Source organism: Stegodyphus dumicola, chromosome 2 (genome assembly GCF_044657685.1).
Source record: "Stegodyphus dumicola isolate Sdum_Otavi_A_Nest chromosome 2, ASM4465768v1".
Lineage (NCBI taxonomy): Eukaryota > Metazoa > Arthropoda > Arachnida > Araneae > Eresidae > Stegodyphus > Stegodyphus dumicola.
Window position 1 is genome coordinate 221,856,214 of NC_140769.1, and position 12,200 is coordinate 221,868,413.

Consider the following 12,200-nt stretch of genomic DNA (forward strand, 5'->3'; position numbering starts at 1 on the left):
CGCCATATTCGCACAACACCATACCATCCATCTGGAAATGGGATGGTGGAACGCTTTCACCGATCTCTCAAACAAGGTCTGAAGTGCCACAGTAGCACACACTGGACAGAAGCCTTACCCCTAGTCTTGCTTGATCTTCGCGCAGCATTCAAAGAAGACATTGGTAGCACTTGTGCTGAAATGTTATATGGTGCAACCCTCCGTCTGCCAGGTGAATTCTTTCACCCAGAATCTACTCCAGTAATCGACCCTCCAACATTCCTTCAACGTTTACGTGAGACCATGAGCAATATCTCGCCAACCCCAGCATCTTTGCATAACCAGCCAAGCTATTTTGTACATCCTGCGCTTGAGACATCTTCGCACGTATTCGTGCGCAACGATGCAATCAAGCCAACTTTAACACCTTCATATGATGGTCCATTCAAAGTTGTCAAACGAACACCGAAACATTTCACCATCATCTGCAATGGCAAACAATCAGTGATTGGAATCGATCGTCTCAAACCAGCATTTCTAATGCAAGATCCAACAACTTCCTCATCAACATCACTCCCGGAAGAAAGCTTACATCCCGTTAAAGAGCAACCTAAAACTACCAGATCTGGAAGAAAGGTTAAATTTAACCCAAAGTACTTATAATGTACCGATGGTACTTGGGGGGAAGTACTGTGGCGTTCCGACAGATACTTCAACTTCTATTCACGAGATGGCGCCACGTGTAAAATCCAGTTCTTAATCGGAGCAGCAAAGCGACGTCATTACTCACTCAGACTTCTCGTCACACAACTGTACGCGAAGGTAGCATGAACTGTGTTCCGAGCTCTGTGTTGATCTCTGCAATGTAATTTAAATTGTAATTTAGTACTTAATATATTCTTTTGTTATAGGAGATTGTCTACTCTTATTTTCTTTAATTATATCATGCATTAAGCACACACGACCACCAAATACACACTATGTATGTGTGTGTGTATACACACACATATACATATGTTGACATACACATATGGATACATTTTTTATTTTGGTCCCAATAACAGAAGAGTACCAAATTTTTTCCTGAATTCATTAAGTTCCACTGAGTAGCAAAAACATTGAATCTATACCACATTTTCTTAATAATGATATTGCACTTAAATAAAGTATAATAACTAAACTAAATCATTACAAACAGTAAAGAATTTTATACTATCTCAAAAAATATTCTAAATACTTTAGTATTTTAAGGCAACACGTGTAATTTTCATATTGATAAAATATGCAAACACATTCAATTCAACACCCAAGATTAACAAATTCCAGGATAAAATTTAATATGTTGATAATACATTTTGTTTTTCAGCTTCGTAAAATTTGAAAAATGACTCCTTCAAAACTAATGATTTTTCAGACTGTAAACTAACGATATCTTCACCAAAGCAATAACAATAGTTAAATAAAATAACAGGTTATGAGGCAAAAACATTTCTTTGTTTATATGATGGTATGAACACACTTTTACTGAAATTCATTAGACATAACTGCAGTAATGACATAAATTATCGGCACAAATTTTAAAATCGTTTCTTAAAAAAAAAAAAAAAAAAAAAAAAAAAAAAAAGAGTCAGCAATGTTTTAATTTTCAATGCTTTCAACTCTAATAACAAATGTGAATTTAAAAAACATGCATTTTGCAAGTTTGAAGTTAATTAACTAAATTATTCAGTCGTATCAGTCGATGACGTCTTGCACAACTAATGATTAAGACAGACGACATGCAAGAATAATTAAATATGTAAAATAGTATTTCGCTATTTTTTATAAAACACTAATCGAGTATTTACCGTATAATACTTGTGAATATTTAACCAAAATGTACATATATAGCAGACTTACTTCACTTACGCCTGGAAAAATAAATAATATTTCAAAACATACTACAGCGAGAAAGTTGCAATAGCTTGTAACATCAAAAACTTTGACATGTATTTATTGATGAAAGCTACTACTGCCCATGGGGTTAAAATCATCATGAATTTAACATTAATTGCTTAGACTAGCCCACCCACTAAAATCTTTAATAATTTCTGATTTCAGATGTTGACGTTCAGCATGATTGCCATTCCATTAATGACGGAAATAATTATATCTGAAGGAAATATAAAGGAAAAATTGAATGATCTCCTCTAAAAATTAAATCTTGCTTAGAAAATGTTTCTTCAGTTGGATATAATTTTGAACTAATGAGTACATTTGTACTAATGAGTAAATTTTTTGGAACATATAACTAATGTTAGATATTTTATTTAGATTAATGAAAAAAAATAATTTTGTTTCCGTAATAACTTCACGTTTCAAAAATTGAATTTAAGAGAGATTATAGGTATTTATAACTACAATTTTAATTTATTTACAGAAAAATTTGTTGAGATATTTATTTTCATAAAATGGACGTTAAGTATGGCAATACCGCGATAATTGTGTTTGATTACAATGGATTACTAGTTTCATGGAAATTAATTAATATGTGTTTCCGTCTAATTTCAACGCTTCAATCCATTTATCCGTCCTCAGTTGTTATTGTGCCTTCAGAATAACATGTAAATCAAAAAGCTTATCCTCTGAATTTTTGTAGTAGATGGCTTGCAGATTTTTAGCGCCGAAACTAAAATATGTTTATAGAGAGGGCTCAGATGTGTTTTGAAAAAAGGGAAAATGGGAACGAGAATAAAGTATGAACATTTTTATGATTTTGAATTATCATTTTCTCTCTACATTAATTATATGATGTTTATTGTAAAAAGTAAATTGTTCTGCACTTTATATATTCATATAGGAAAAACAATATGCTTTTAGTTTGTTTTCTCTGCTCTTAATTTTTTAATGGATGTGTGCATATGTATGTATTATAATCGCAAAATCAGTGTATATTATAGCATATCTGTAGAGGAAATATATTGCCTGTGTTTCAGTATTCCTAATGATATTATGTTATTGAAATACAAATATCCATTTATTTATTTTAAAATTAATAAATGCATATTTGTATTTCAATAATTTCTGATTTAATAGAAAATGATAGCTCTTTGGGCGTACTTTTAACACTTCAAACGTTCAAATAGTGTTTCACTCATTCGGAGTTTTTTTTTTTTTTTTTTAATTTGTCTGAAAGGAAAGTTATTGTATATACTTCAAATGCTACATTTGATATTTAAAGAATCCTTGTTTATATTTTATTTATTTATTATTTTTAATTTTAAGTGCTGTGTTTTTACCTTTAATCGAGCTTCAACTTTTTTTATGTTAAAATCTAAACTCGAAGTATTATTTGGGAAAGAAAATATGATAATATTGTTTAGTAATAAAATAATAAAGTGTTAATTTCTAAGTGTGTGTTTTCATATTCGAATATTTAAAATAAAATTTTGTGATGGAGATTTTGGTATTTGGAGAAAAATTGGGAAAAAATTGATTTCTTAACTTTTGTTATTGTATTAATGTATGTATTCTTATTTTACATCAGAATATCCATTTATGGGGGAAAGTGCAGAATCATCCACTGCTTGGCATGTTTTTAAGAATTGCACAAACTCTGTATCCATGTACACATCGATATTTGATAGTTACGGTGTATTGTAAATTAAACAGCTTAATTCATCAGTACTGAAGCTTATTTTTCTTCCCTGCCTTTAATTTACTGCAGGGTTTCCCAACCAGGGTTACAAGTTAGTAGCCTTTAGGGGGGGTGCCTAGAGGGGACTCTAGAATCTCTTCCTTTAATCTTTCAGCAGTTGCGAAATTAAGCAATTTTTCTTTCCAAATGCAGGTTGTTTTGAAACTCGTGGGCAAAAATTTAAAGGGTGATAGAAAACATCTAAACAAGCAATTTTCACCATACAATGCATGGATGAAGAGCAAGCAGTGAACCACTAAAAGGTATCTCTCACTGTCACATGAAAAAATTGAACGCCAAACAGATAGAAGAGGTACTAAATAATTTTATTGACAGCATGTGGCATAATTACAGAAGCTGCTTAAAAGAGTGACTGCCTGCGGTAATGAAGTCATTATAACTGCGTGATAGCAAGCGGCGCACTTTTTCAAACACGCCCGGCATTTCTTGGGTCTCACCTGTCACAACAGAAATCCAGATAACTAAGTCCTCATCGGAATCAATGGGGCTTTCGTAGACAAGACTTTTCAAATGGCCTCACAGGAAAAAGTCTAGAAAGGAGAGATTGGATGAGCATGGTGGCCAAGGTGGGGGTGCAACCGACCAATCCATTGTCCTAGGAATTCATCTAATCATCCAAGCTGAAATGGGATGGTGCTCTGTCGTGCTGGAACCACATATGTGCTTATATGCTGGCTGCAACAAGTTGAAGTAACTTTGATAATGCCTGTTACATAAATGTGAGGTATGTTCTGCTGGAATGACGGAAGGTATGGGCCGATCAAATGATCACCCACAGTTTCAGCTCAAACATTTATGCTGAAACGTTTCTAATATGCATGAGGATGTTTGTCATGAGATTTGCTAGATGTGCACCGTGTGTATTAGAAATGCCTTCATGAGTAAAGGTGCATTCATCCATGAATAACACATGTACATTGCTAGCTGTTGTAAAAACCAATTTACAAACTCATCATATAGTGCATAATCTGCAGGTATGAAGGCCTGCATTTTGTATACATGATAGGGGTGTAATATTTCATCCTGTAATACTCGCCAAAGTGGGCACATTTATGGCAAGGGAAACTTTCGCATGCTAATATGTGAAAGGTATTCTGCTCTTTACAGAATGTCTTTACAATTCATAGTGTCCTCACACTTCTGCCATGCCCTGTATCATGCATGCCAGTTGCCTGCATTTTCCTGATTACTGATCACTGACATGCTTTCTAAAATTTATGCTAGAAATGGCGATACGTAATGGCTCTATTCTTATATGCGACCTAATATCACCCGATGTGGCGATATGTGTTCTGCGCTATTTTTTGGCATGATTGCATGGTGTATGGCAACCCTGTTGATGTTGAAAAATCTTTTGCTGGAGTGGTTTAATTGCTCGTTGGTTCGTGTCGTGCGTGTTTTGAAATGACCTATGTTGCAATGATAGACGTGGTGGCAAGATTTCAGTCATGTATTTCAGATTGTGTGGAAAGTAAATTTAGTATTAAAAGGTACGATGTTGGAGTTGTTAACGAGTCTTTTGCTCACGGGTATGTTTATGAGGATTGAAGTGTACTTTTGGAATTTCTGTGGGACTTTTAAAACAGAGTCCGAAATGTGGAGCTGCTATGAGGACTTGGATGAAGAAAGACGTTTCTGATAGTTCTTGTGTGGATTTGCAGTCAAATGGTTGCTGGTAAAGTATGTAGCTGTCAGCAGAGTTTAAGATTTGGATTGTAGTTTTCGGAACTACTCTGATATGCGCCCTCAAGTCGGCAAATTTCTCGCCAAATATTTTTGGGGAGCAACTTTACGCTGCCATATTACTATCTAAATTTTTTGTCTACATTTTGAACTTTTAGCCTAAAATGTCTCCAAAAACTTTTTCTGTCTTTTTCGCACATGCAAAAACTACGTTTTGAACACACAATTTAGCTAAAAATCCGAAACAAAAACAAAACATTTAGATAGCAAAAACGTAAAGTTTCTAACCAAAAATATTTGATAAGAATCCATGTACATAGCGACATGTTTTAACTTAAAAAACATCTACGAATTGCACAATGTAGGCAACGAACGAATCTACAAACTACGCAGATCTCGCTTTAATAAATTAACATAACAACAATAAATTTCAAAGAATACCATGTACACAGCATCCTGTTTAAACTTTAAAAAAATTCTACGAATTGCACAATTTAGGCAAGGAAGGAATCTACGATCTTCGCACTCCTTGCTTTAATAAAATAACATAACAACAATAGATTTCAAATAATACCATGTACACAGCGTTCTGTTTCAACTTTAAAAAACATCTACGAATTGTACAGTCTAGACACTAAACAACAAAATAAACTAAAATAAATTTCAAACAATTTAAAAAAACAACAATAACGACAGAAATTCGTACTAACGAACCAATGAACATAACATTCTACAAAATAAGAACAAGGATAAAATAAAATGCATTTACCATGAATTAATGCGTTTTCGAATAGCAGAAATATAAATTTCATACTGCCATGTAATCACTATCGCATTTACATGACAACCAGACACACTATCCAGAAAATTTATACTATGGTTCACAAATAAATAAAATCACAAATCCCTACTTCTATCATGCACTGCCATTAAAAATAATCTCCCAGACCCTCTTTCCACACTTCTAAATACCCACTACCCCTCAACAGGATAGCCACAATCATATTTCCTTTTGCCGAACTTCAATTCAACAGCTACCATTTTATCTTTCCCTCCCATCTTCTCAGACACAGGCGAACCAACGAGCTCCAACGAAAGATTTTTCAACGTCAACAGGGTTGCCATAGAACACGCAATCACACCAAAAATCAGCGCAGAACACATATCGCCACATTTGGTGAAATTAGGGCGTATATTAGAGTTGTACCTAGTTTTCATGTAGTATGTTAACTTTGGAGGAAGTTTTTATCGTTACTTTCGAAATTTTAAATCTCAGAAAGGCATGTGATATAGCAAAATCGTGGCACTTTTGCTCAGAGGCTCAGAGGCTTTTGCTGTGACTGGCGAAATTTTATTCAGGAATATATTATGGTAAGTGCATTTTATTTTACTGTTTTTATTTTGTAGAATGTTATGTTCATTGTTTTTTTACTATGAATTTATTTTGTTATTGTTGTTTTTTTTAATTGTTTGTAATTTAGATTAATTTAATTGGTTGATTTGTGCGCAATGCCCAATTGTGTAATTCGTAGATTTTTTTTTTTTTTTAAATTTAAACAGAATGCTGTGTACATGGTATTCTTTGAAATTTATTGTTGTTATCTTAATTTTTGAAGTGAGGTTTTCGTAGTTCGTAGATTCCTTCGCTGCCAAGAATGTGCAATTCGTATGTTTTTTTAGGTTGATCTTTACAATATGGTAACTGGTAGTTTGGCGACATTTTGGAGGCGATAAAGGTTACTACCTGGGACTTTGGTAATAATGTGAGCAGTACTCAGTTCTGATTACGCATTATTTTGCATGAGGGAAATGAGAGATCATGGGATATGTCATGTGATAATGGACGAATTACGGTTCTTTAATCGGAAAAAGGGGGAAATCGGGAAAAAATCTGGAAATTTTGTATTTAGCTTTATTTTGTGTTGTGTGAAACAGTGTTGGTTAATTTTTGGATCCCATGGCCCTAACTAAAGTGAATTCGAAATGGGTATTTAGACATTGTGATAAAGAGAAGTTTGCTTTTTATTTAGCGGAGGAAGTATGGAGGAAAAATTCGCAGAAAAAATTTTTCAATAATTTTATTGAATGAATAAGAAAAGTGTATCCGCCACGTAATCAAGATTCTGAAGAAGATTAGGTAAGTTAGTATTTTTAATTATTTGAGGATATTATTCTTATGCATTGTTCTAAATGTAAGGTGGAAAGGAATTTGGTATTATTGGGAAAATTGTTATTAGCAATGATTTAGTTTAAAGTAATTAGGATTGTAAGGTAATTTTTATTAATTTAATGTATGTGCTCATTTATATTTCAAGTAATGTTTTTGAATTTAATTATATTTTAATGAAATGATAGTTATTTTGTGAATTTTATGTTTGTAGGAATTTGGTATACGTTTTAGTTGAAGTAAACGTGCATGGAAATAATTTAAATATCTGACACTAAGTATTTGTAATGGTTGCGGTATGAATTCGTTGGTGACTATTATATAATGACTATTATATAATAATAGATGATTTAGAGGTAAAAGTTTTTGGATATTTTATTTATTTTATATGTGGAAATGTTCATATTTGGAAAGGGTAAATACTTTTTCGCGATCAGGTAATTTCATATATATTCTTTTTACTGGGTTTAAAGATTGAGAAAATTGTCATGTATTTTCGTGAAATTTTTCTAATTTATGAGAAAAAAGCAGTGTACATGGATATAGTGAAGAGTGTGCGCAATGCCATTTTTGTGCAATTCTGGGATGTTTTTTTAAGTAAAAATAAGTCGACGTGTACATAGTTTAGTGATATTTTAATTAAATGATAGTTATTTTGTGAATTTTATGTGTGTAGGAATTTGGTATACGTTTAAGTTGAAGTAAATGTGCATGGAAATAATTTAAATATTTGATACTAAGTATTTGTAATGCTTGCGGTATGAATTCGTTGGTGACGTGTATAATGTAATAGATGATTTAGAGGTAAAAGTTTTTGGATATTTTATTTATTTTATGTGTGGAAATGTTCATATTTGTGAAGGGTAAATACTTTTTGGCGATCAGGTAATTTCATATATGTTCTTTTTACCGGGTTTAAAGATTGAGAAAATTGTCATGTATTTTCGTGAAATTTTTCTAATTTATGAGAAAAAAGCAGTGTACATGGATATAGTGAAGAGTGTGCGCAATGCCATTTTTGTGCAATTCTGGGATTTTTTTTAAGTAAAAATAAGTCGGCGTGTACATGGTTTATGTGTATGTGTTATTTTGAAAAACGCGTAAGGAGTATGGTATTGTGCACTTTTTCCCAATTTTGAGTGAATATTTGTCATGATTAAGCAGTTTTGTTTGATAAAATTTCTAGCATAAGTGTAATTCGGCTAGTAGATTGTTGGAAGAAGTGTTCAGTAGATAAAAAGAAAAGAAACATGTCTTTACTTCGTGAAGACAAAATGGCGGTGGGGAAAAAAAATAGAGGGTTGCTGTAGGAGAGTTGGTTGCCAAATTTTCGCCAAAAAATCGCCAAGTTACCATAATGTAAAGATCAACCTTTTTTTAAGTTAAAACGTATCGCTGTGTACATGGATTCTCGTCAAATAATTTTGCTTAGAAACTTTACTTGGCTAATCTTCGGAATAGTGTAACAGGTAGTTTGGCGACATTTTGGTAAGGCAATAAAGGTTACCATAACGCCCTTCAGCTAGGACTTTAGTAATAATCTGAGAAATACACAGTTCGAGTCACAGATTATTTTGTCTCAGAGAAATGAGAGATCATGAGACATGTAATGTGACATTTTCCAGAAAATTCCAATCGGGATTTTAGCTAATAAGCACTTAGAAACAATTTCACTGCTAAAGGGCAGAATCGCCCACTTATTTGTTTGGCGCTTTTTACAAGAGTAAGAAGAATTGGTTAATCTTCGGATTATGGTAACTTGGCGAGTCTTTTGGCGACCAACCCTGCTACAGCAACCTGTTAGTTTTTTTTTTTTTTTTTTTTTTTTTTTTTAAACGCCATTTTGTTTTCACGAAGTAAATGCATGTTTTTTTTGTTTTTTTTTACTCAACATTTTTTTTTCCAACAATCCGCTAGCCGAATTATGCTTATGCTAGAAGTTTTATGGAACAAAAGTGCTTAATCATGACGAAGATTAGGTGCGAAATTGGGAGAAGTGCAGAATTGCCCAATGCTTGCCGTGTTTTTAAGAATTGCACATACACGGTATCATCCATGTACACGTCAACCTATTTTCACTTAAAAAAAATCCCAGAAATGCACAAAAATGGCATTGCGCACACTCTTGACTTTATCCATGTACACTGCTAAAGTTCTAGCTAGTAACCTTTATTGCCTTACCAAAATGTCGCCAAACTACTTGTTACCATATTCCAAAGATTAGCCGAAGAATTGGATTTTTGTCAATTTTCTTTGACTTTTTAAGTGAAAATAGGTCGATGTGTACATGGATAAAGTCAAGAGTGTGCCATTTTTGTGAAATTCTGGGATGTTTTTTTAAGTGAAAATAGATCGGCACGTACATGGATACTGTGTATATGCAATTCTTAAAAACATGGTAAGCAGAGGATGATTCTACACTTTCTCCCAATTCCGTACCTAATTTTCGTCATGATTAAGTACTTTTGTTCTATAAAAGTTCTAGCATAAGCGTAATTCAGCTAGCAGATTGTTGGAAAAAATGTTGAGTAAAAAAAAAAAAAAAAAAAAAAAAAAAAGAACATGCCTTTACTTCGTGAAAACAAAATGGCATAAAAAAAAAAACTAGCAGGTTGCTGTAGCAGGGTTGTTCACCAAAAAATCGACAAGTTATAATCCGAAGATTCACCCTTTACTTTTTTGCTGTCTAATATTTTTTTGTTGTTGTTGTTGTTTGTTTGATTCTGATTTTTAGCTTAAATTGTGTCTTCAAAACATGGTTTTTGGAGACATTTTAGGCTTAAAATTCGAAATGTAGACAAAATGTTTAGGTAGTAATATGGCGGCGTGGTGAGAAATATGGCAACCTGAGGGCGCATATAAGAGTAATTCTTATGCAACAAAACTTGCACTGTATCCTTTCCATTACAGCACTGTCTAGCAGTTAATTGCTTGCTCTACGCCCATGCATTGTATGGTGAAAACTGCTTGTTTAGGTGTTTTCTGTCACTCTTAAATATTTGCCCATGAGTTTCAAAACACCCTCCCTGTATGTGCATTATCTGTCAATTGTAAATTTGTAGTGCGAGCTATGTTCATTTGTCCCACTGCAGTGTGTAACTGGAATGTAAGCTGAGCTCGGTGAATTGAAGTACTTAAACCGTCTAAGGTATTTTAAGAGGAGAATTGAAAATATTGGAAATGGGAAGTATAAACTTATCCTCTTTCAGTTTTGATAATATGTTGAATGATGAACTAAAGGATGATGTTTTAGAACTGTTCAAAAATTTGTTTTTGAAATGCAGTTTGAATGGAATACTTTGGAACAATATTGCTGTTTACTATGAATATGTTCCCAGAACTTAGTAAAAAGACATTAAATGTGCCGATTTCATTTGCAATGACATGTTTATGCAAGTCTGGATTTTAATCTTGTTTTGTCTTTCAAAACAAAATTCAGAAATTAAATTATTGTGCAAGCAGATAAGCAAATGGCTTTTAGCAACAAAGCACCATGATTTGAAAAACGTATATCCAATAAACCCAGAATAAAACCTCATTAGTTTTTTTTTTAAAGATTTATGCAAATGTTAATTTTTGTAATATGTTTTTATTTCCAAGTTTCATTTTTGATTATTATTAAAATTTCATTATACAACTGTGTTTTCTTTCTATTTTCCCTAGAAACTGCTTTAAAGGTGCCAGAACATACTAAAATATTTTAGGGGTGTGGGACCTGAAAAAGAGTTGAGCACTTGTAATTTACTGTATCAGGCAAACAACTGTTAAAAAAATTTAAAAAATGACAAAATATTCTAATTTTCTTATACAGTAATCTCAAAGAAGATGGTATTAATGGATTAAAAAATGTTTATTGGATTTTTTTTTAATGTAAAGAATTGAAAGCAGTTCTTATTTGGGAGGTATCAGGAAAATTGTAACCATTAATTGAATATTATCTCAGTGTTCTAGAATTAATATAGTTCCTTATAGTAAGATTTTGGTGAAGGCGAGTTAGTAAAAATTTGACTGATTATTTAACAAGTAGTGTATTTTTACATCCATCTCTCTGATTTTAAGTGGTTTTTTTTTATATTTGACTTATTTATATAGCCTTTTCTTTCACATAAATTTATATAATTTATTGTATATCACAAGCAATATTTATTATATGTCACATACTAAGCAGTAGACTGCAAAACTGTAAAAGACTGTGATTTCCATAAATATCTTAGATTACAGAAAATATCCAGTCATCAGATCCTTAAACCATAGTTTTTAAAGTCTGATAAGGCTGTTTATCTTTGCTGGAAACCTGAAATTATTTTACATCTCTATAGACCTCATTGCAAACTGTTAAATTTTTAGCTTTTATAATTGAATTATTTGTGTGCTTTTTATTTTAAATATTTTTTAAATGTTATGCAAATTCAAGACACAAGAGAAACACGCCGACGTGGAAAATAAAACAGGCAGTCAATAAGCTTGTATTCGGTGTAGATTTTGTAAAATCGATTTCGAGGGTAAAGCAGGTCCCCCTTCATCAGGAGCAAAAAATTCTGCAAAAGTAGGAAAGCGAATATAAATCATATTTATACCCTACAGAACCAGTGGAAGAGTCGATAGCGCCATCTATTGACAGAAATAGTAACAAAAAATGAAGGAGTAAGTAAGTTAGTAGAATTTTAGAGGCAT

The 12,200-nt window shown here is 32.5% G+C and overlaps 2 protein-coding genes across 4 annotated transcripts in view; one reads left to right on the forward strand and one right to left on the reverse strand.

Moving 5' to 3' along the window:
- The window catches only part of Gapvd1 (GTPase activating protein and VPS9 domains 1), a 120,760-nt gene extending 118,664 nt beyond the window's left edge, over positions 1-2,096 (reverse strand). The window contains exon 1 of one of the 2 annotated variants that reach the window (XM_035366190.2): positions 1,888-2,096. The gene's annotated coding sequence lies outside the window, so the exon portion shown is untranslated. Of the gene's footprint in view, positions 1-1,878 lie in introns of both variants that reach the window. The other variant, XM_085811798.1, reaches the window with a different exon arrangement.
- A 362-nt stretch (positions 2,097-2,458) lies between these two features.
- Positions 2,459-12,200, forward strand: part of LOC118205495 (DENN domain-containing protein 1A-like) — a 117,575-nt gene continuing 107,833 nt past the window's right edge. For both annotated transcript variants that reach the window (XM_085811799.1, XM_085811801.1), the window contains exon 1: positions 2,459-2,714. In XM_085811799.1, coding sequence (XP_085667925.1) covers positions 2,698-2,714 — 17 coding nt within the window. In that variant the 5' untranslated portion in view covers positions 2,459-2,697. The remainder of the gene's footprint in view (positions 2,715-12,200) is intronic.